We start from the raw sequence: 20,277 nt of genomic DNA, 5'->3' as shown, positions 1-20,277 counted from the left end.
AAGTACTGAATCAAATAGAAGAGACAGTTCCAACTAAGAATCATTTCAAAACTGAAGGGAACTCTTTTAGGTGCCCACAGACTGAAAAGACTTCCTCTGAAGAAAAACAAACTAAGGGTTATTTCACCTGCTTTGAGTGTGGGATGAATTTCATTCACCCTGAAAGCCTTAGAATCCACATGGGAATCCACAATGGAGAGAATCCTTACACCTGCCAATATTGTGGACAGGGTTTCAGTGAAGATGAAAGCCTTAGAGCCCATATGGGAATCCACAATGAAGAGAAGGGTTTCACCTGCCAACTGTGTGGAAAGAGGTTCAGTGAATATCAAAACCTTCTAGTACACATGAGAATCCACGATGAAGAGGATCCTTACACCTGCCAACGATGTGGAAAGAGTTATGTTCAAACTGCAAGCCTGAAAGTACACATGAGAACTCACACCGGAGAGAGAGATTTTACCTGCCAAGAGTGTGGAAAGAGTTTCAATCGAAAACAAACCCTTCTAAATCACATGAAAGTTCACATTGGACCGCAGCCTTTTGCATGCCAACAATGTGAAAAGAGCTTCACAACAGAACTAGACCTGAAGTCACACATGAACGTTCACACTGGAGAGAAGCCGTTTGAATGCGATCAGTGTGGAAAGAGATTTCTTCGTAAAATAAGCTTTAATAACCACTTGAAGATTCATTCGGAAGAGAACTGCTTTGTATGTCAACAATGCGGAAGACGTTTCGCTCACAAAGCACATCTTAGAGTCCACATGAGAGTTCACACTGGAGAAAAGCCTTACTTTTGCAATCAGTGTGGAAAGAGTTTCACGTATAAAAAAACTCTCGAGTCCCACATGATAAGTCACACTGGAAAGAGCCGTTTCATCTGTAAAACATGTGGGAAGGTCTTCACAAACAAGGTGGGCCTCATGTATCACATGAACGTTCACACCGGAGAGAAGCCGTTCAAATGTAATCAGTGTGGAAAGAGTTTCATTTGTAAAGCAAGCCTCAATAACCACTTGAAGATTCACTTGGGAGAGAACTGTTTGGTATGTCAACAGTGTGGAAGAAGTTTCACTGAAAAACGAAGTCTTAAAACCCACATGAGACTTCACACTGGAGAGAAGCCTTACACCTGCACTCAGTGTGGAAAGAGTTTCACATATAAAACAGCTCTTGACTCCCACATGATAAGTCACACTGGAAAGAGCCGTTTCATCTGTAAAACATGTGGGAAGGTCTTCACAAACAAGGTGGGCCTCATGTATCACATGAACGTTCACACCGGAGAGAAGCCGTTCAAATGTGATCAGTGTGGAAAGAGTTTCGCAGGTAAAGCTGCCCTTGAGAGACACATGAGGATTCACTCAAAAGAGAAAAAGTTTTATATGTAACGAGTGCCATAAATTGATTGGCCTTAGGAGGCATAGGAGAATTCACTGGGGAGTGAAACCTCCCAAACGCAACCTGTGTGAAAGGATTTTACAATTTATTATACCTTCAAGTATCACATGAGGCTTCACACCAGAGAGAAGCCTTTAAGTGTATACCGGGCCGTACTTATCTGATGCGTGGCCCGGTGCAAAGTAGGGAGCGTTCCCGGCTGGGGGGTGGGGGGCTCATTCAGTCCGTTTACTCCTCAAAGCGTCTGCTAAATGCATAAATTTAAGTGCGGGGCCCGGTGTGACCGCACAAGTCAGCGGGCAGGAGTGGGCTGTCAGAAAATTTGGCTGGAGACCCGCGGGGAACGGTGGTGTGTAGTAGAAATGTCAACACAAGAAGTTGAGAAGAAAATGAAAGCTGCTGTTTACTTGACAAAAGCAAGGCAAGTCAGACATCTGGAAACAATTCTCATCTGTCACTGGAAAAATGCCTTTTATTTTGAGCTTGTTGGCCTGAGCATGTAAGCAGAGCAGTGATATTTCCTTAAAGGGGTCATATAATGCTACATTCACTTTTACAAGTTGTTTGAACTGAAATGTGTGTTGGCAGTGTGTGTACACACAACTACCTTATAATGCTAAAATACCACAAAGTGTTTTTTTTTGTAATATCATTAAATGTTTAGCCCTTTCTCAAATCGAGTCGTCTGACCATGTGACGTCACATGGTCGGAGGCCCCTCCCATGATTGTTTGATTGACAGCAGCGTACTTGATAACATCAGTCAGCTCGCCTTGGCTACTGCTATTGTCCTCTCTGTATATTTACAATAAAATAAAATAGGATATCAAATACCACTGATTCCTTTCGTTTTCATTTAAATATATTAACTGCATCTGAAATGTAGTTCAGGGAAATATGTATATATACACCCATTACCAGTGTTGGGGAGTAACTAGTTACATGTAACGGCGTTACGTAATTTAATTACAAAATAAATGTAACTGTAATCAGTTACAGTTACTAAGAAAAAATGATTAATTAAATTACAGTTACTTATGAAAATTTTAACGATTACAAAGGGGATTACATTTGAATATTTTACACACATCCACATTCAGCATCTCCGTGATGAGGAAACACAGACTGGTTCATAGAATCCAGTCATAAAAATGGAATTCATCCTAACGCGGATACAATATGCCACATTTTGGACGAATAAATCAAAAGTAGGTCAGTACACTTGAATCAAAATGCGATATGAGAGTGTCTGTGAATATTAAGCCTCAAAATGTCAATCTATGAATCCTGCACGTTCTGCATATCTGTAGAAATCAGGCGCTGACTGGCCATCTGCGATTATTTCCGAATCCGCCATTCAATAATTAAATCTCTAATAAATCATGAATCGGTTAGTCGTGACTGGCAATGGTTGGGCTCCTCATTTTTTGCCTAGTCAAGCAGCAGCAGCACATTGCTCACACTCACTCAAAATATGGTATAAACGAAATCATTATCATCTATTGTAATGTTACAGTAGTAATTTAGCAGACAAATAATAATATTTTATCATACAGTAGGTTTAGGGGGAGCTAATGCAGACAAGAACACAACCCTTAGGAAAATTAATGTAGCCTATGGTTAGGGTGACCACCTGCTAATAAGCCCAAGGGGGGACAAGGGGTATGTTTCTGTGGGACACTGCCTTGCACGGCGGTGCCCCCACCCCATGGGCACACTCACTGATAGTGGTTTCTAGCACATACCACCTTACATGGTATATTAATAATGCCCTAATCCCCTAAACATGTGTAATTGCTGATGTATGCTCATGACAGAATTGACAAATGCACTTCCACTTTTTTACTTTACGACCTTTTTACAATTTACTTTAGCTATTTAATTTTATTTATTTTTCATTACAATTTATTCACTTTAAATAAATTATAATATACAATTATAGGATTAAAATGAATTGTAGTTGCTCAACACCACAGGAACAGTTAAAAAAGAAAGTCTAAACTCACAACTCCAGAGGTTCACGAGGAGGAAGGATGGTGAACTCGCATGTTAGTAAAGGCAGCCGCATAAAAACCCAGTTTGAAACAGGACACACCTTCTCTTTTATAATTGATGATGGGGGTGCCTCAGAGTCTCTTTCTCCATTTTTCGAATGAGGAATGGATGGATAACGGAAGTGAAGGTGCAGTTCAGGAGAGAACTCTTGATTATGTTGCATGTGCCCAACCTAAGGATTTAATCTTTATCATGTCAGGTCCATACACAAAGTAGGGTTGTCCATGTTTCAGAATGTGTTGTGGCTGTATGAGTGTGAGATTTCCCAGCCTAATTTTTTTCCAGTCCATCCCTCATGGAAATTAATGGCGCAGACATGCGCTTTCATTTACTACACATAGGCCTACCGAAACTCGCAGTGTTTTCAGCCTCTGCTGCCTCAATATATGAGCACACAAACATAATCTCTAGAACTGCTCTGAGTCACTTCATGAGCATTTTACTAATTTTGAGAAACTATCATATCATCATACAAAGAGACAGCAGTGTTTCAAGAAGACACCAATGTTTCAGGAGTTTAGTAGACAAAATAGGACACATGCTTATTAGATAAAGTCTAATTGTGTGGTGGATGTGTTCAAGTGTGATCATCTTAATTCAAGTGATGAAGGATGGTGAAAATCTGACAGTATTGAGCTCTACTTTAAGGTAAAACCTGCATGGTGTAAAATGGTTGAAAATGATTAACAGTTGCAAATAAACATTCATTAGAAATTTATAAAAGTAATCAAAAAGTACTCAAAAGTAATCAGTTACATTACTTTTTTAAAGTAATTGAAAAAGTTACACTACTATTACATTTTAAATAGGGTAACTTGTAATCTGTAACCTATTACATTTCCAAAGTAACCTTCCCAACACTGCTCAAACTATTTTTATTTTCATTTTAACATATAGATAAATTGAATACAGACCAAAGATTACCCAAATGAATGATATGTAATGTTTAACCACTAAAGAGACATCAGAGCCAGCGGCACACATCAGAAGGTCTAGCCGAGGTGAGGCTGTTCTCGGTGGATAGATGAGGACTGAGCTCCCGCTGATCGCGTAGAGTTCACCGTCTCTGAGATCGGCCAAACACATCTTTAAATAGGCGCTGTCTTTATAAATAAACCACAGATTTGACTTTAAAGCAACTACATTCACAATACTTTTAAAATTACATTTCATGACAAAGTAACAGTAATATTTTGAAAATTATCCGAAAAAATGGTGGTTGAAATCACAATGCTGCGTGAACTCAACCAATCAGCATGTTTAGCGCCCAAGTTTGAAAAAGTACTACATCACCAGCAGGGACTTTTTGAGGGGTATGTTTTTCCCCAGAACTTTATTTAGTTCCTGGGGCCTGTTCTTCGTACGTCGCTAACTCAGTTAGCTGGATTTGATTGTTGATGATTTGGCGAGATCTTGGATCATTTGGTTCTTCGAAGCTCATCCCGGAGCTGCTGTCATAGCAACAGGTCCGTAAGCTTAAACCTGCTCGGGAGCAGCTTATTTCATGTAAACAGGATTAGATCGCTTCTTTTCAACCAGAACTGATACTCAAAATATGTCTGCTACCACCGCTACTTTATTACAAGAGTATCGTACTGATCCAGGGACAATAATTTAAAATAATAATCATTAAAAAAATTATTAAAAAATAATATAAAAATGCTGTGTAGTCCATAACAGCCTTCTATAGACAGCCAGTTTTACTCACTGAAATATTTATTTGTCATAAAATTATTACTTCATAATTGTATTAGAGTCTTACACACATGCTATACAGATAATAGAGTCGTGCATTATTTTGAGTGATGACTGCTATTATAAGAGTGGCTTGATGGAGTGCAGGAGATGCAGATAAAATGATATTGACCCTTAAGAAACTTTCAATAATGCTGTCACGTAACAAATCTGTCCAAATATAAAATGAAATTAATAGATAATTTCTACATTGAAATAAAAATGTAAAGACTGCACAACTATTATAAAATGCGAATATAAATAATTTAGCATCATCCATGCAGGAATGTATCTACTTAGAGCAGTTGCTTAAGGGTACACATACAAATATTCACAAACAAAGGGGTACGAAGACAACCAAGGTACCATTACACTAGCCAGAAACCCAATCTGTAGGCAAAGGTGAAAGCACACTGATATCAAATACCATTTCATAAGAGAAATTGTTAATGATGGCAAGGTTATCTTGGAATATTGTCCTACAGAGAAAATAGTTGCTGACATAATGACAAAGCCAGCCCCCAAGCAGAAGTTAAAGAGGTTTACTCAGGGCATGTTTGGAACATAAAAGTGTAAAAATGTATGTAAACACTAATTTATGTAAAGGAGAAAAATGTATTTAATGTTTAATTTGTTGTTTTGTAAATACAAGGGGCTAAGAGTGGGGGGGGGTGTTAAATGTATTGCACCCTTATACATTGTATTACTGTATTGACTACCTGTATAATTTTATTTGAAGGTATACGGTTTTGTACATGACAACGTTACATTTTACGTCACATTCTTCTAAGTTAAGAGAACAGTGAACTTATGTTATGTTCAAGTGAAGCTTGCTGAATAAAAGCTTCTGAAGAGATTTTGTTTTTTCCTGCATGCGAGTGAAACTTACTGAAAGATTCTGTATGTAATGGTAAAATAAATAATTATCTGCTCTGTCTCTCATGGTGTGCATTACATCAAGATCTTTATAAATTCGCTCGACTAACATGTCTCGACTAATCGCACCACTCTAGCCCTGCCAAGAGCATCTGACCTTGAACTTGCCAGTAGTACTTGTGCTGCCTCCTGAGCTTCAAAGCACCACCGGACATTTTTAGATAGGGCATAGCTCCACATAGCTCTGGATATTGGGGCATTTGACCTCAAGGAGACCAAATGGTGGGTTCCCAGAGGGATCAAAGATGACTCCATCAGGAGAGCTACCTAGCCATGGAGAATCAGGATTTAACCCGCAGTGTGAACAGAACAGAAGTTTTTAAGAGTGCAATACTCTTTAACAGCGAGTGGCTCCATATCAATGACTCTCCTCATGTCCGTGGTCTGACGAGACCCCCAAGAATTCTCTCAGCCAGATTATCTGCAGATGTATGTCTACGAACATGGCATGCCTCATGGAAGTGAGTAGATGTCATTCTCATCTTTCTCAAACTCTGCCCTTGTGTTGCAGCTTCTGTGTGCCATGTTGAATGACACCTCCAGAGACTTCAGGTGAAGATGTTCCTGCTCTGATAGAACATAGACACAGGATGGTGGTCCGAGCCCGTAGCTGTGGATGAGAAGGGAGGGTTCCCTCATTGCTGGTGGTTTATGCTCAAATGACAGCACGCTTCCTGCCTGGACAGCTCTAAAAGCAGACTGGACTAACGGGACATCAGCTGACATGCCCATTGTTGTTACCAAGTGTGCAAGTGAAGAGGGAAAGTCTTTGTACACCTCTGATACTCTCAACATGGCAAGGTCTGGCAGTTCCCCATCCAGCGCCCTGAACTTCTGAGAAATATTACCAGAGTAAAAAAAAACACTACACCAAACTTCCGCCACAACATACATAAAATGGATTGCATACAAAAACCACACTGATTTACGAAGTAAAGATAATCTCACCTTACACAGTCTGTTGTTGAATATCTGGGTTTTCGAAAGTCCATTTCTCCAACTGGGCCTGGCCTAACACCCTAACATTAGAGACACATTCAACATGGCATAACTACAGCTACAATATAGTGGTGTTGGCGCAGTGGATAAGACACATGCCTTTGGTGTGAGAGACCCGGGTTCGAATCCACTGTGAGACACCAACGTGTCCCTGAGAAAGACACTTAACCCCTAGTTGCTCCAGAGGCGTGCGACCTCTGACATATATAGCAATTGTTAGTCATTTGGGTAATTAACAATATGCACAGTAATAGTACAGTGGACTTACTTTACAGAGTCCTCTGTTCACTTTACAGAAGACTTACCAGTGTCCTTGGTTTATGCCAGATCTGCTCTGTGTCTGTGCAGCTGTGAACAGCAGAAATGTTTAGCTGTGAATAATGGGCAGTCTGATAAAGTGCAACCAAATGATTGCATAAGGCACAGCCCGCCACACAGGAACAATGGCTGCTTGTCTTTCATTGACACTGTGAGGAAGGACAACAAGCACACAATTTGAGACTGTAATGTTATATTTTTACACAGTACCTCTATAAAAGAAAACACAGTCAAAAACGTTAGCCATCTAATCGTTCAGTTAACATTAATGTTAGCATTAGCTGCTACAATAACACTTCAACATAATGACTAACCCTTGTAATTATTGATGTAGCTGGCGATATACATGTTGAATCCTTTTTCCCGTTCGCTGGAAGGAGTGGGGCATGACTTCTTGACCAGTCGGTCCACATCATTGATAGTCAGACTAGGTAGATCTTGAAGAAAGCGAGTTTAACAGAGAGCCATGTTTGCCGGTTGTCCGTCTGTCTGTGGGTCAAGTGAGCTAGAATTTCACTGTTAGTGTAACAGGAAGTTTTTCAGCTGGTATAAGCCAATCCGGAATTGTGACATGCATTGAGCACATTAAGGGTTTCTTTTTGAGTGAAACACTTTCCACACTGAGGGCAGGTGCAGGTTCTATTCGGTGTGAATCATTGTGTGCCTGTTAAAGTTTACTTTTTGAGTAGAACTTGTACACTTTGTTGGCAAGTGCAAGGTTTTTCTCTAATGTGAAATCTCATGTGCCTGTTAAGAATTCCTTTATGATTGAAAATTTGTCCACACTGTTGGCAGCTGAAGGGACTTTTAAGTGTGAATCTTTTTTTTTTAACCAATGTTTATGTTATGAGTTTTATAATATGTAGTATTACATCTCCATGTAAACGTTACATTAATTGTTTCCCACATTAGTTACTAGATTGATATGAAAAAAAGAGAAAAAAAAATACCAAAAAGCAGAACAGTAAACAGACAATAGTTCAGCAACCCTTTGTCCTATTTATCTTACCAATATCCCCCACAGATTGAAGAGTGAGAATATTCTTAGAAAGAGAAAGTACTCTGAGAAGATACCATTTTTCTTACTTTAAAATATTTGGAGGGAGCACTCCGAAAATAAGGATCAGCGGATTCCATATTATATAAGTTTGCAAAAATGTTAGACAATTCCTTCCGGATTCCCTGCCAGTATGCTTTCAATTTAGGGAAATCCCAAAGAAATATGTGTGTGATCCCCAATTTGTCCACATCCCCTCCAACATAAATTTGTTTTAGTCTTATAAAATTTCAAAATAATGAAAGGAGATGAAAAAAATCTAATGATCACTTTCCAATTAAATCATTTCCATAACGGACCTCTGGTTAATTTATGTCCATCTTTGTATACTTGTTTCCTATGGAAGCACATGGGTAGCGATATTCAATTTGGAATGTAATATGCAAAATGACAATGCAATATGTAAAATGGCAATGCATTTCTGTATTTACATTTTCCAATACATTTGTGCAACGTTTGATGCAAAATGAAAATGAAATTACATAATTTTCATTTGCCATTTCATACACTAGTTTTAATATGTAAAATGAATACAAATTTTAAAGCTTTATAAGTTGCAAAATTAAAATGAAAATGTATTACAGAAATGATTAGATATATATATATTGTCTATGAATATTGTCCCACTGATAAATATAGCTGCTGTAAACAAGCCATTTTTCCATTTCTCGTTATTGAATTCTAAATAGGAAATTAAATGATCAACACGGACTAACTGTCTTGTCCATTTTCTCTCACTGAAAAGTATCTTGACCTCATTTCTGTAATACATTTTCATTTAAATTTTGCAACTTATAAAGTGTTAAAATTAGTGTTCATTTATTCATTTAGCTGACGCTTTTATCCAAAGCGAGTTACAATTGCTATATATGTCAGAGGTCGCAAGCCTCTGGAGCAACTAGGGGTTAAGTGTCTTGCTCAGGGACACGTTGGTGTCTCACAGTGGAGGTCTCTCACACCAAAGACGTGTCTTATCCACTGCGCCAACACCACCCCCATATTAAAACTAGTGTATGAAATGGCAAATGAAAATTATGTAATTTCATTTTCGCAACAAATGCTGCACAAATGTATTGGAAAATGTAAATGTTAATACAGAAATGTATTGCCATTTTACATATTGCATTGTCATTTTGCATATTACATTCCAAATTGAATATGGCTACTCATATGCTTCCATAGTTTCCAGGTGTTATACTCAATAATTGTATTCATCTCCAAATCCCACTTCTTCTTTACTTCAAGAGTACTCTCCGACATTATTGGTTGCAGACACATGTACAGTCTTGGCCAAAAGTTTTGAGAATTACATAAATATTAGTTTTCAAAAAGTTTGCTGCTAAACTGCTTTTAGATCTTTGTTTCAGTTGTTTCTGTGATGTACTGAAATATAATTACAAGCACTTCATACGTTTCAAAGGCTTTTATCGACAATAACATGACATTTATGCAAAGAGTCAGTATTTGCAGTGTTGGCCCTTCTTTTTCAGGACCTCTGCAATTCGACTGGGCATGCTCTCAATCAACTTCTGGGCCAAATCCTGACTGATAGCAACCCATTCTTTCATAATCACTTCTTGGAGTTTGTCAGAATTAGTGGGTTTTTGTTTGTCCACCCGCCTCTTGAGGATTGACCACACGTTCTCAATGGGATTAAGATCTGGGGAGTTTTCAGGCCATGGACCCAAAATTTCAACATTCTGGTCCCCGAGCCACTTAGTTATCACTTTTACATTATGGCACGGTGCTCCATCGTGCTGGAAAATGCATTGTTCTTCACCAAACTGTTGTTGGATTGTTGGAAGAAGTTGCTGTTGGAGGGTGTTTTGGTACCATTCTTTATTCATGGCTGTGTTTTTGGGCAGAATTGTGAGTGAGCCCACTCCCTTGGATGAGAAGCAACCCCACACATGAATGGTGTCAGGATGCTTTACTGTTGGCATGACACAGGACTGATGGTAGCGCTCACCTTTTCTTCTCCGGACAAGCCTTTTTCCAGATGCCCCAAACAATCGGAAAGGGGCTTCATCGTAGAATATGACTTTGCCCCAGTCCTCAGCAGTCCATTCACTATACTTTCTGCAGAAGATCAATCTGTCCCTGATGTTTTTTTGGAGAGAAGTGGCTTCTTTGCTGCCCTTCTTGACACCAGGCCATCTTCCAGAAGTCTTGGCCTCACTGTGCGTGCAGATGCGCTCACACCTGCCTGCTGCCATTCCTGAGCAAGCTCTGCACTGGTGGCACTCCGATCCCGCAGCTGAATCCTCTTTAGGAGACCATCCTGGCGCTTGCTGGACTTTCTTGGATGCCCTGAAGCCTTCTTTACAAGAATTGAACCTCTTTCCTTGAAGTTCTTGATGATCCTATAAATTGTTGATTTAGGTGCAATCTTAGTAGCCACAATATCCTTGCCTGTGAAGCCATTTTTATGCAACGCAATGATGGCTGCACGCGTTTCTTTGCAGGTCACCATGGTTAACAATGGAAGAACAATGATTTCAAGCATCACCCTCCTTTTAACATGTCAAGTCTGCCATTCTAACCCAATCAGCCTGACATAATGATCTCCAGCCTTGTGCTGGTCAACATTCTCACCTGAGTTAACAAGACGATTACTGAAATGATCTCAGCAGGTCCTTTAATGACAGCAATGCAATGCAGTGGAAAGGTTTTTTGGGATTAAGTTAATTTTCATGGCAAAGAAGGACTATGCAATTCATCTGATCACTCTTCATAACCTTCTGGAGTATATGCAAATTGCTATTATAAAAACTTAAGCAGCAACTTTTCCAATTTCCAATATTTATGTAATTTTCAAAACTTTTGGCCACGACTGTACAATTGTGACACGACTGTACAATTGCTGATCTTTGGATCCTTCTATTCAAAAAAGAATCATCCCAACACCATCATCCCAACAACCCTCCAGACCAAACTGACCCAGCTCTCTGTTCCTAGCTCTATCTGTCAGTGGATCACCAGCTTTCTGACAGATAGGCAACAGTTAGTGAGACTGGGGTAATTCATGTCAAACAGCTGCTCGACCAACACTGGTGCCCCTCAGGGATGTGTTCTCTCCCCTCTGCTCTTCTCCCTGTACACCAACGACTGCACCTCTAAAGACCCCTCTGTCAAGCTCCTGAAGTTTGCAGACGACACTACAGTCATCGGCCTCATCCAGGACGGGGACGAGTCTGCTTACAGACAAGAGGTTGAGCAGCTGGCTGTCTGGTGCAGTCTTAACAACCTGGAGCTGAACACGCTCAAAACAGTGGAGATGACTGTGGACTTTAGGAGAAACCCCCCTGCACTTTCCCCACTCACCATCATGAACAGCACTGTGACTGCAGTGGAGTCATTCAGATTCCTGGGAACCACCATCTCTCAGGACCTGAAGTGGGACAATCACATTGGCTCCATTGTGAAAAAAGCCCAACAAAGGTTGTACTTCCTTCGCCAGCTGAGGAAGTTTAACCTGCCACAGGAGCTGCTGAAACAGTTCTACTCAGCCGTCATTGAGTCAGTCCTGTGTACTTCAATTACTGTCTGGTTTGGTTCAGCTACAAAATCAGATATCAGAAGACTACAGAGAACTGTTCGGACTGCTGAAAGGATTATTGGTGCTCCCCTGCCCACCCTCCAAGAACTGTACACATCCAGAGTGAGGAAAAGGACTCAGAAAATCACTCTGGATCCCTCACATCCAAGTCACCCCATCTTTGAACTTTTGCCATCTGGCCGACGCCTCAGAGCCGCAAATACAAGAACAGCAAGGCACAAGAATAGTTTCTTCCCCCAGGCAGTTAAATGTTTCCCACTTAAACTTATGCTTATGCAAAAATGTGCAATATCCTTATATTTGTTTGTTACCCCTCCATCCTAGAACATTCCTGCATCTCACTCAATCCTATTCCATTATCATTTATAGCACAATTGTTTATACACTTATTTATTTGCCAATTTGTAATTCTCCTGTAAATTTTTTTTTTTTTTTTTCTGTGTGTTGTTGTCTCTGTTTACTGGAAGCTTATGTCACTAAAACAAATTCCTTGTATGCGCAAGCATACTTGGCAATAAAGCTCTTTTTGATTCTGATTCTGATTCAGAATACTGAATTTTTTTTTACTCTGAAAATACACCTTTGATCACAGGAATATTAACATTTACATTTATGCATTTTGCAGATGCTTTTATTTAAAAAAAAAAAAAGAAAAAGTGCATTCAGGCTAACATTTTTTAATATTGAACACTGAAGTCCACAAAGTGAACTATTATCAATCTCGGCGGGCTTTCTCCAAAGAAATGATCATATCTTCTTGTAACTTTAGTGACATTTTTTAAAAAGCCAGTATTAAACGGTATCATTGCTTTCACCCAAAAATCTAAATTATGTAATTAATAACTCATGTCGTTCCAAACCCGTGAGACCTCCGTTTATCTTCAGAACACAGTTTAAGATATTTTAGATTTAGTCCGAGAGCTCTCAGTCCCTCCATTGAAGCTATGTGTACGGTCTACTGTCCATGTCCAGAAAGGTAAGAAAAACATCATCAAAGTAGTCCATGTGACATCAGAGGGTCAGTTAGAATTTGTTGAAGCATTGAATCATTCGATGTAACCGGATCTTTTTGAACCAGTTCACCAAATCGAACTGAATCATATTAAACGGTTCGCATCTCTAATACGCATTAATCCACAAATGACTTAAGCTGTTAACTTGTTTAATGTGGACTCTCGGACTAAATCTAAAATATCTTAAACTGTTCTGAAGATAAATGGAGGTCTCACGGGTTTGAAAGAACATGAGGGTGAGTTATTAATTACATAGTTCACCCAAAAATGGAAGTTAACCCTTTAAGGAGTAATTTTCTTTTTAACAGGCAGATTAAACAAAAATTCGGGCTGAGCGATGTTCTTAAAAGTCTGACTCAGGCATGGCATTACCGGAAGTCAAGTGTGAACTTTCATGTGAGCTTTAAGGTTTCCAGTTTGAGCAAAACTCTTTCCACACTGTTGGCAGGTGTAAGGCTTCTCTCCAGTGTGAACTCTCATGTGCCTGTCAATAGATTCCTTACGAGTGAAACATTTTCCACACTGTTGGCAGGTAAAAGGGCTCTCTCCAGTGTGAATTATCATGTGGATGTTAAGATTTCTATGATGAGCAAAACTCTTTCCACACTCAGGGCAAGTGTAAGGCTTTTCCCCAGCGTGAACAGTCGTGTGCCAGTTAAGGCTTCCTTTTTGAGAGAAACTCTTTCCACACTGTTGGCAGGTGTAAGGCTTCTCCCCAGTGTGAACTCTCACATGGACGTTAAAGCTTCCTTTATGAGTGAAACTTTTTCCACATTGTAGGCAGGTGAAGGGACTCTCTCCATTGTGTATTTTCATGTGGGCTTTAAGATGTACATGTTGTGCAAACGTTTCACCACACTGCTGGCATGTGTAAGGCTTCTCTCCATTGTGGACTCTCATGTGGACTTTAAGGTTTCCAAGTTGAGCGAAACTTTCCCCACAACGAAGGCATGTGTAAGGCTTCTCTTCAATGTGGACTCTCATGTGGACCTTAAGGTTTACACGCTGAGCAAAACTCTCTCCACACTGCTGACATGTGTAAGGGTTCTCTTCAGTGTGAATCCTTACATGTTTTTTAAGGCTTACTTTATGATGGAAACTTTGTCCACACTGTTGGCATGTGTATGTCTTTTCTCTAGTGTGAATTCTTATATGCATGTCAAGATTGACTTTACGAGTGAAACTCTTTCCACACTGTTGGCAGGTGTAAGGCTTCTCTCCAGTGTGAATTCTCATGTGGACGTTAAGATTTCCATGATGAGCAAAACTCTTTCCACACTCAGGGCAGGTGTAAGGCTTTTGTCCAGAGTGAAGAGTCATGTGCCAATTAAAGCTCCCTTTTTGAGTGAAACTCTTTCCACACTGTTGGCAGGTGTAAGGCTTCTCCCCAGTGTGAACTCTCATGTGGATGTTAAAGCTTCCTTTATGAGTGAAACTTTTTCCACACTGTTGGCAGGTGAAGGGACTCTCTGTATTGTGTATTGTCATGTGGGCTTCAAGGTTTACATGTTGAGCAAAGCTCTCACCACACTGCTGGCATGTGTAAGTCTCCTCTCCGGTGTGAATTCTCATGTGTCTGTTAAGGCTGATTATATGATTGCAACTTTGTCCACACTGTTGGCAGGTAAAAGGGCTCTCCCCAGTGTGTATCCTCATGTGGGCTTTAAGGTTAACATGTTGATGGAAACTCTTTCCACACTCAGGGCATGGGTAAGGCTTCACTTTAGCGTGAATTCTCATGTGCGTGCTAAGACTTCCTCTTTGAGTGAAACTTTTTCCACACTGTTGGCATGTGTACAGCTTGTCTCCAGTGTGAACTCTCATATGCACATCAAGACTTAATTCACGAATAAAACTTTTTCCACAGTGTTGGCAGGTGAAAGGATTCTCTCCAGTGTGGACTTTAAGTTTTCCTTTTTGATTGAAAGTGAAATGATTGCTTTGAGCTTTTTTTGGTGTGGAAGTCTTTTCAGTCTGTAAATGTCTAAAAGATTCTCTTCTATTTGTGAAATCAAGAAGATTCCCATATTCATCTTTCCCTTCAGTTTCATTCAATACTTTCTCTTTCATTGGTATTAGGTCTAAAGAGAAAAACCACAAACAAAAAACAAGTTATTCCCAGTGTAATAGCACAATACATCAAAACATTAAGGTATGTAATACATCAAAACCAACAGCATGTATGCTAGACCCTGAACGAGAAGTGCCCAAACCTGCTCTGGAGGCCACCGTTACTAACCCTTGCTCCAAAACACCTGCTGGAAGTTCCCAACTCTGGCCCTTGTAACCCCCTTCCCTTCAGAGCTTAGCTCAAACCCGAATCAAACACACATACTAATCAAGGTCTTGTGTATTATTGAAAGATAAAGATGGGTGAGTCTGATCAAGGTTTCAGAAAAGGGGACCTTACTCAATCTTGAAGTCCATTATTATTGTCAAAAAATTCTATTTTCGCAGTATTTGTTTATTAATGTTTTTATTAATTGCATGGGCCAGAGTTGAGAAACTTTCTTCAGGTCTTTAAGCTGACAGTTTGACCCAGGATATATTTTTTTAATTATAAACTTATCTCAATTGGCGATGCTAATAATTAATCACTGATCAATTAACTGAAAAAATTATAATTATTCAAAGAAACTGAAACAATCTATATATTGTCAGAAAAGTTAAATATATTTTCTGCACAAACCAGAAATTAATATTAGTATTAACTTTAAAATAAAACTAAGCATCTGGGCCCAGTTCCCCAAAACGTTCTTACCGCTAAGTAGTTCTTAACCTATTCCTTAACCTCTCTCTTAACGTTATGGCACGATTCCCAACATGTTCGTACGCCAAGTATATCAGCACTGTCAGCACTTTCGTAAGGTTGCTCTGGACCATTCGTAAGCTCTCTCTTAGCGTTATGGCACGATTCCTGACACGTTCGTACGCTAAGTACATCTCCTGTAAGTCACACTTTCGTAAGGTTGGTCTGGACCATTCGTAAGCTCTCTCTTAGCGTTATGGCACAATTCCCGACACGTTCGTACGCTAAGTATATCTCCTGTAAGTCACACTTTCGTAAGGTTGGTCTGGACCATTCGTAAGCTCTCTCTTAGCGTTATGGCACGATTCCCGACACGTTCGTACGCTAAGTACATCTCCTGTAAGTCGCACTTTCGTAAGGTTGGTCTGGACCATTCGTAAGCTCTTTCTTAGCGTTATGGCACGATTCCCGACACGTTCGTACGCTAAGTACATCTCCAGTAAGTCGCACTTTCGTAAGGTTGGTCTGGACCATTTGTAAGCTCTTTCTTAGCGTTATGGCATGATTCCCGACACGTTCGTACGCTAAGTACATCTCCAGTAAGCCACACTTTCGTAAGGTTGGTCTGGACCATTCGTAAGCTCTCTCTTAGCGTTATGGCACAATTCCCGACACGTTCATACGCTAAGTATATCTCCTGTAAGTCACACTTTCGTAAGGTTGGTCTGGACCATTCGTAAGCTCTCTCTCAGCGTTATGGCACGATTCCCGACACGTTCGTACGCTAAGTATATCTCCTGTAAGTCACACTTTCGTAAGGTTGGTCTGGACCATTCGTAAGCTCTCTCTTAGCGTTATGGCACGATTCCCGACACGTTCGTACGCTAAGTATATCTCCTGTAAGTCACACTTTCGTAAGGTTGGTCTGGACCATTCGTAAGCTCTCTCTTAGCGTTATGGCACGATTCCCGACACGTTCGTACGCTAAGTACATCTCCAGTAAGTTGCACTTTCGTAAGGTTGGTCTGGACCATTCGTAAGCTCTTTCTTAGTGTTATGGCACAATTCCCGACACGTTCGTACGCTAAGTATATCTCCTGTAAGTCACACTTTCGTAAGGTTGGTCTGGACCATTCGTAAGCTCTCTCTCAGCGTTATGGCACGATTCCCGACACGTTCGTACGCTAAGTATATCTCCTGTAAGTCACACTTTCGTAAGGTTGGTCTGGACCATTCGTAAGCTCTCTCTCAGCGTTATGGCACGATTCCCGACACGTTCGTACGCCAAGTATATCTCCTGTAAGTCACACTTTCGTAAGGTTGGTCTGGACCATTCGTAAGCTCTCTCTTAGCGTTATGGCACGATTCCCGACACGTTCGTATGCTAAGTATATCTCCTGTAAGTCACACTTTCGTAAGGTTGGTCTGGACCATTCGTAAGCTCTCTCTTAGCGTTATGGCACGATTCCCGACACGTTCGTACGCTAAGTACATCTCCAGTAAGTCGCACTTTCGTAAGGTTGGTCTGGACCATTCGTAAGCTCTTTCTTAGCGTTATGGCACGATTCCCGACACGTTCGTACGCTAAGTACATCTCCAGTAAGTTGCACTTTCGTAAGGTTGGTCTGGACCATTCGTAAGCTCTTTCTTAGTGTTATGGCACGATTCCCGACACGTTCGTATGCTAAGTATATCTCCTGTAAGTCACACTTTTGTAAGGTTGGTCTGGACCATTCGTAAGCTCTTTCTTAGCGTTATGGCACGATTCCCGACACGTTCGTACGCTAAGTATATCTCCTGTAAGTCACACATTCGTAAGGTTGGTCTGGACCATTCGTAAGCTCTCTCTTAGCGTTATGGCACGATTCCCGACATGTTCGTACGCTAAGTATATCTCCTGTAAGTCACACTTTCGTAAGGTTGGTCTGGATCATTCGTAAGCTCTCTCTTAGCGTTATGGCACGATTCCCGACATGTTCGTACGCTAAGTATATCTCCTGTAAGTCACACTTTCGTAAGGTTGGTCTGGATCATTCGTAAGCTCTCTCTTAGCGTTATGGCAGGATTGCCGACACGTTCGTATGCTAAGTATGTCTCCTGTAAGTCACACTTTCGTAAGGTTGGTCTGGACCATTCGTAAGCTCTCTCTTAGCGTTATGGCAGGATTGCCGACACGTTCGTACGCTAAGTATATCTCCTGTAAGTCACACTTTCGTAAGGTTGGTCTGGATCATTCGTAAAGCTCTCTCTTAGCATTATGGCATGATTCCCGACACGTTCGTACGCCAAGTATATCTCCTGTAAGTCACACTTTCGTAAGGTTGGTCTGGACCATTCGTAAGCTCTCTCTTAGCGTTATGGCACGATTCCCGACACGTTCGTATGCTAAGTATATCTTCTAATTCTATCCTTCAAGTACAACGGTATGTTTCATAATATTGGGATAAGACTGTGAAACTGGCTATCATTGGACACCCACAGCACAGCTGTGTGCAGCAAAGGTTGTACAGTAGTGTACTTCTTATACAGTAGTGTGTGAGCTGCTTATTCAAACCCATCAATGGTCCGTCCATCACCGAGCGAGTCCTTCAGTGTCTGACATTAAGCAGATGGAAACATAGACGTGTAGAGTGCATCACTGATAATTATTCACATGAAGATATTCCTCAGAACACAAGTTCTGCTTTTGTAATTATTAGCGTACGCACTGTCTAGTGTTTGTACAGTGTGCACACATTTATGTCTATTTTAGTTTGAATGTTTCCTGATATGCCCATGTTCTACATACGCCACTTATATACTTATACATCAGGCCCCAGGAGAAGAAACCCCCATCCAAGCTCAAATTATGATGCTACATTTACACCTGCTTGACCGAAGAAAGTAGCAACAGATGTATTCTTTAGTTTGAGACTTTGATGTGAACTGTTCGTCACTCACAAACATTCAGACAATTTAATTAAAACTAAGTTTGTTATAAATGTAGAGCCCACTGGCGGTTTTATTTGCCTGTTATGTGATCTCAACATGTCTGTCCACACGGGTCATCCTGATCCATGTCAAATAAAACCCCTTTAATTGAGACACTCATACAAATATCATACATTTGTGTAGAGCTGGACATCTGAATAAGGACCAAATGAGGGAGTTCAGCTTTGAGATTGAAACCAACCTGTTTGTTGCTCAGTATCTTTCATACTGAACATTTCTTCAATTGTGATGTCTTCACTCTCCTCTTTAATAAACGCCATCTTTACATCAGTGTGTCACGAGGATCTCAGTCGCTTCAGCAGAGTTTTCCTGGTTAGATACTCTGTCATGATTAAGATGAGAACAACACAAAGAAAAACAAACTAAGTCTCTGTGTGTGTCTCAATCAGCTCCCTAGCGCACTAGTAAGGGAGTGAGAGGCACCTGATTAGACAAAAACACTCAAAACTAGCACGGTCTACAACATTAATGAAATAACACAATTCATGGTGAAAGATATTTTCTGCATCTTATGGTTTGTTGACCACATGTATCAGACTGCGCTTTAATGAAAACATTTTCTATTGGTTAAAGTTTTAATGAAACAGGTTTTTGATGAATTAAAGTGTTTTAACCAGCATGAGACATCGGCGAATCATTTGGCAAATCATTTGATTCAACCAGGGCTGGGAAGTTACTTTTAAAATGTATTTCACTACAGATTACAAAATACAAGCTTTAAAATGTAACCAGTAATGTATTTTGTTAGATTAGTCAGGTTAGTATGTTAATCTAAATACTTTGAAATACTCAAGCTATGAAACACACTAAAGGAACATATTAACCTGATGTCTTGTTTTTATGCTTTCCAATTCTAAATAGAAGTGATAGGATTTGGGTTTTCTTTGTATTTTATTTTTAACAACAACAGTTTTCCGCAGGATTTCTATGAACAACAATGTTTTTATGTCATTTTAATCTTCCAATCAATAGAGATTCGATTTGAACACTATGAATGGGATTCTGTGCTGTTCCAATCTTCAGGATAAATCCAGAAACACGTAGCCAGAATTGTATTTTTGGGCGGCCTGGGTGAAAGTGAGCGGGCTCTAGACTAAATAAGAGATGGAGTCCAGTGGCATAGAGCGAATCCACTGCCCCCAACCGTGAACTCAAGGTAAAATATTGTAAATATTTGTTATAAACCAGGAAGAAGAGCCAATGGCTATCACAAGAGTTCTGGGTGAACCTCTTAGGGTGTACTCACACTAGCCAGTTTGAACCGTGCCCGAGTGCGTTTGACCACCAAAGCGCGGTTTGTTTGACTACTGTGAGTGCTCTGTACCGTGCCCGGGCGCGGCTCGATTGGCCGGCCCTGGCCCGCTTGGAAGAGGTGGGCCAGAGCACGGTTCAGTTGGACTCGGGCGCGGTTCGCATGCAGTGTGAGCGCTAACCGTGCTGGAGCACGGAACAGGACGGGTGGC

General features: G+C 40.4%; 2 protein-coding genes across 2 annotated transcripts; one reads left to right on the top strand and one right to left on the bottom strand.

The window, feature by feature from the left end:
• The first annotated feature begins 341 nt into the window (after positions 1 to 341).
• LOC132156657 (gastrula zinc finger protein XlCGF8.2DB-like) lies at positions 342 to 1,540 on the top strand. Its single transcript, XM_059565588.1, has one exon. The coding sequence runs from the start codon at positions 348 to 350 to the stop codon at positions 1,392 to 1,394; it is 1,047 nt and encodes a 348-aa protein (XP_059421571.1). The 5' UTR covers positions 342 to 347; the 3' UTR covers positions 1,395 to 1,540.
• An 11,815-nt stretch (positions 1,541 to 13,355) lies between these two features.
• On the bottom strand, positions 13,356 to 19,070 carry LOC132157529 (gastrula zinc finger protein XlCGF57.1-like). The gene is made up of 2 exons (XM_059566901.1): positions 18,996 to 19,070; positions 13,356 to 15,155 (listed from the first exon to the last, which is right to left on the bottom strand). Exons 1-2 carry the CDS (start codon positions 19,027 to 19,029, stop codon positions 13,453 to 13,455), a joined length of 1,737 nt encoding a protein of 578 aa, XP_059422884.1. The 5' UTR covers positions 19,030 to 19,070; the 3' UTR covers positions 13,356 to 13,452.
• Between the last annotated feature and the right edge of the window lie 1,207 nt (positions 19,071 to 20,277).

Source organism: Carassius carassius, chromosome 14, assembly GCF_963082965.1.
Source record: "Carassius carassius chromosome 14, fCarCar2.1, whole genome shotgun sequence".
NCBI classification, from domain to species: Eukaryota; Metazoa; Chordata; class Actinopteri; order Cypriniformes; family Cyprinidae; genus Carassius; species Carassius carassius.
This window is presented reverse-complemented; position numbering and strand designations above follow the sequence as displayed.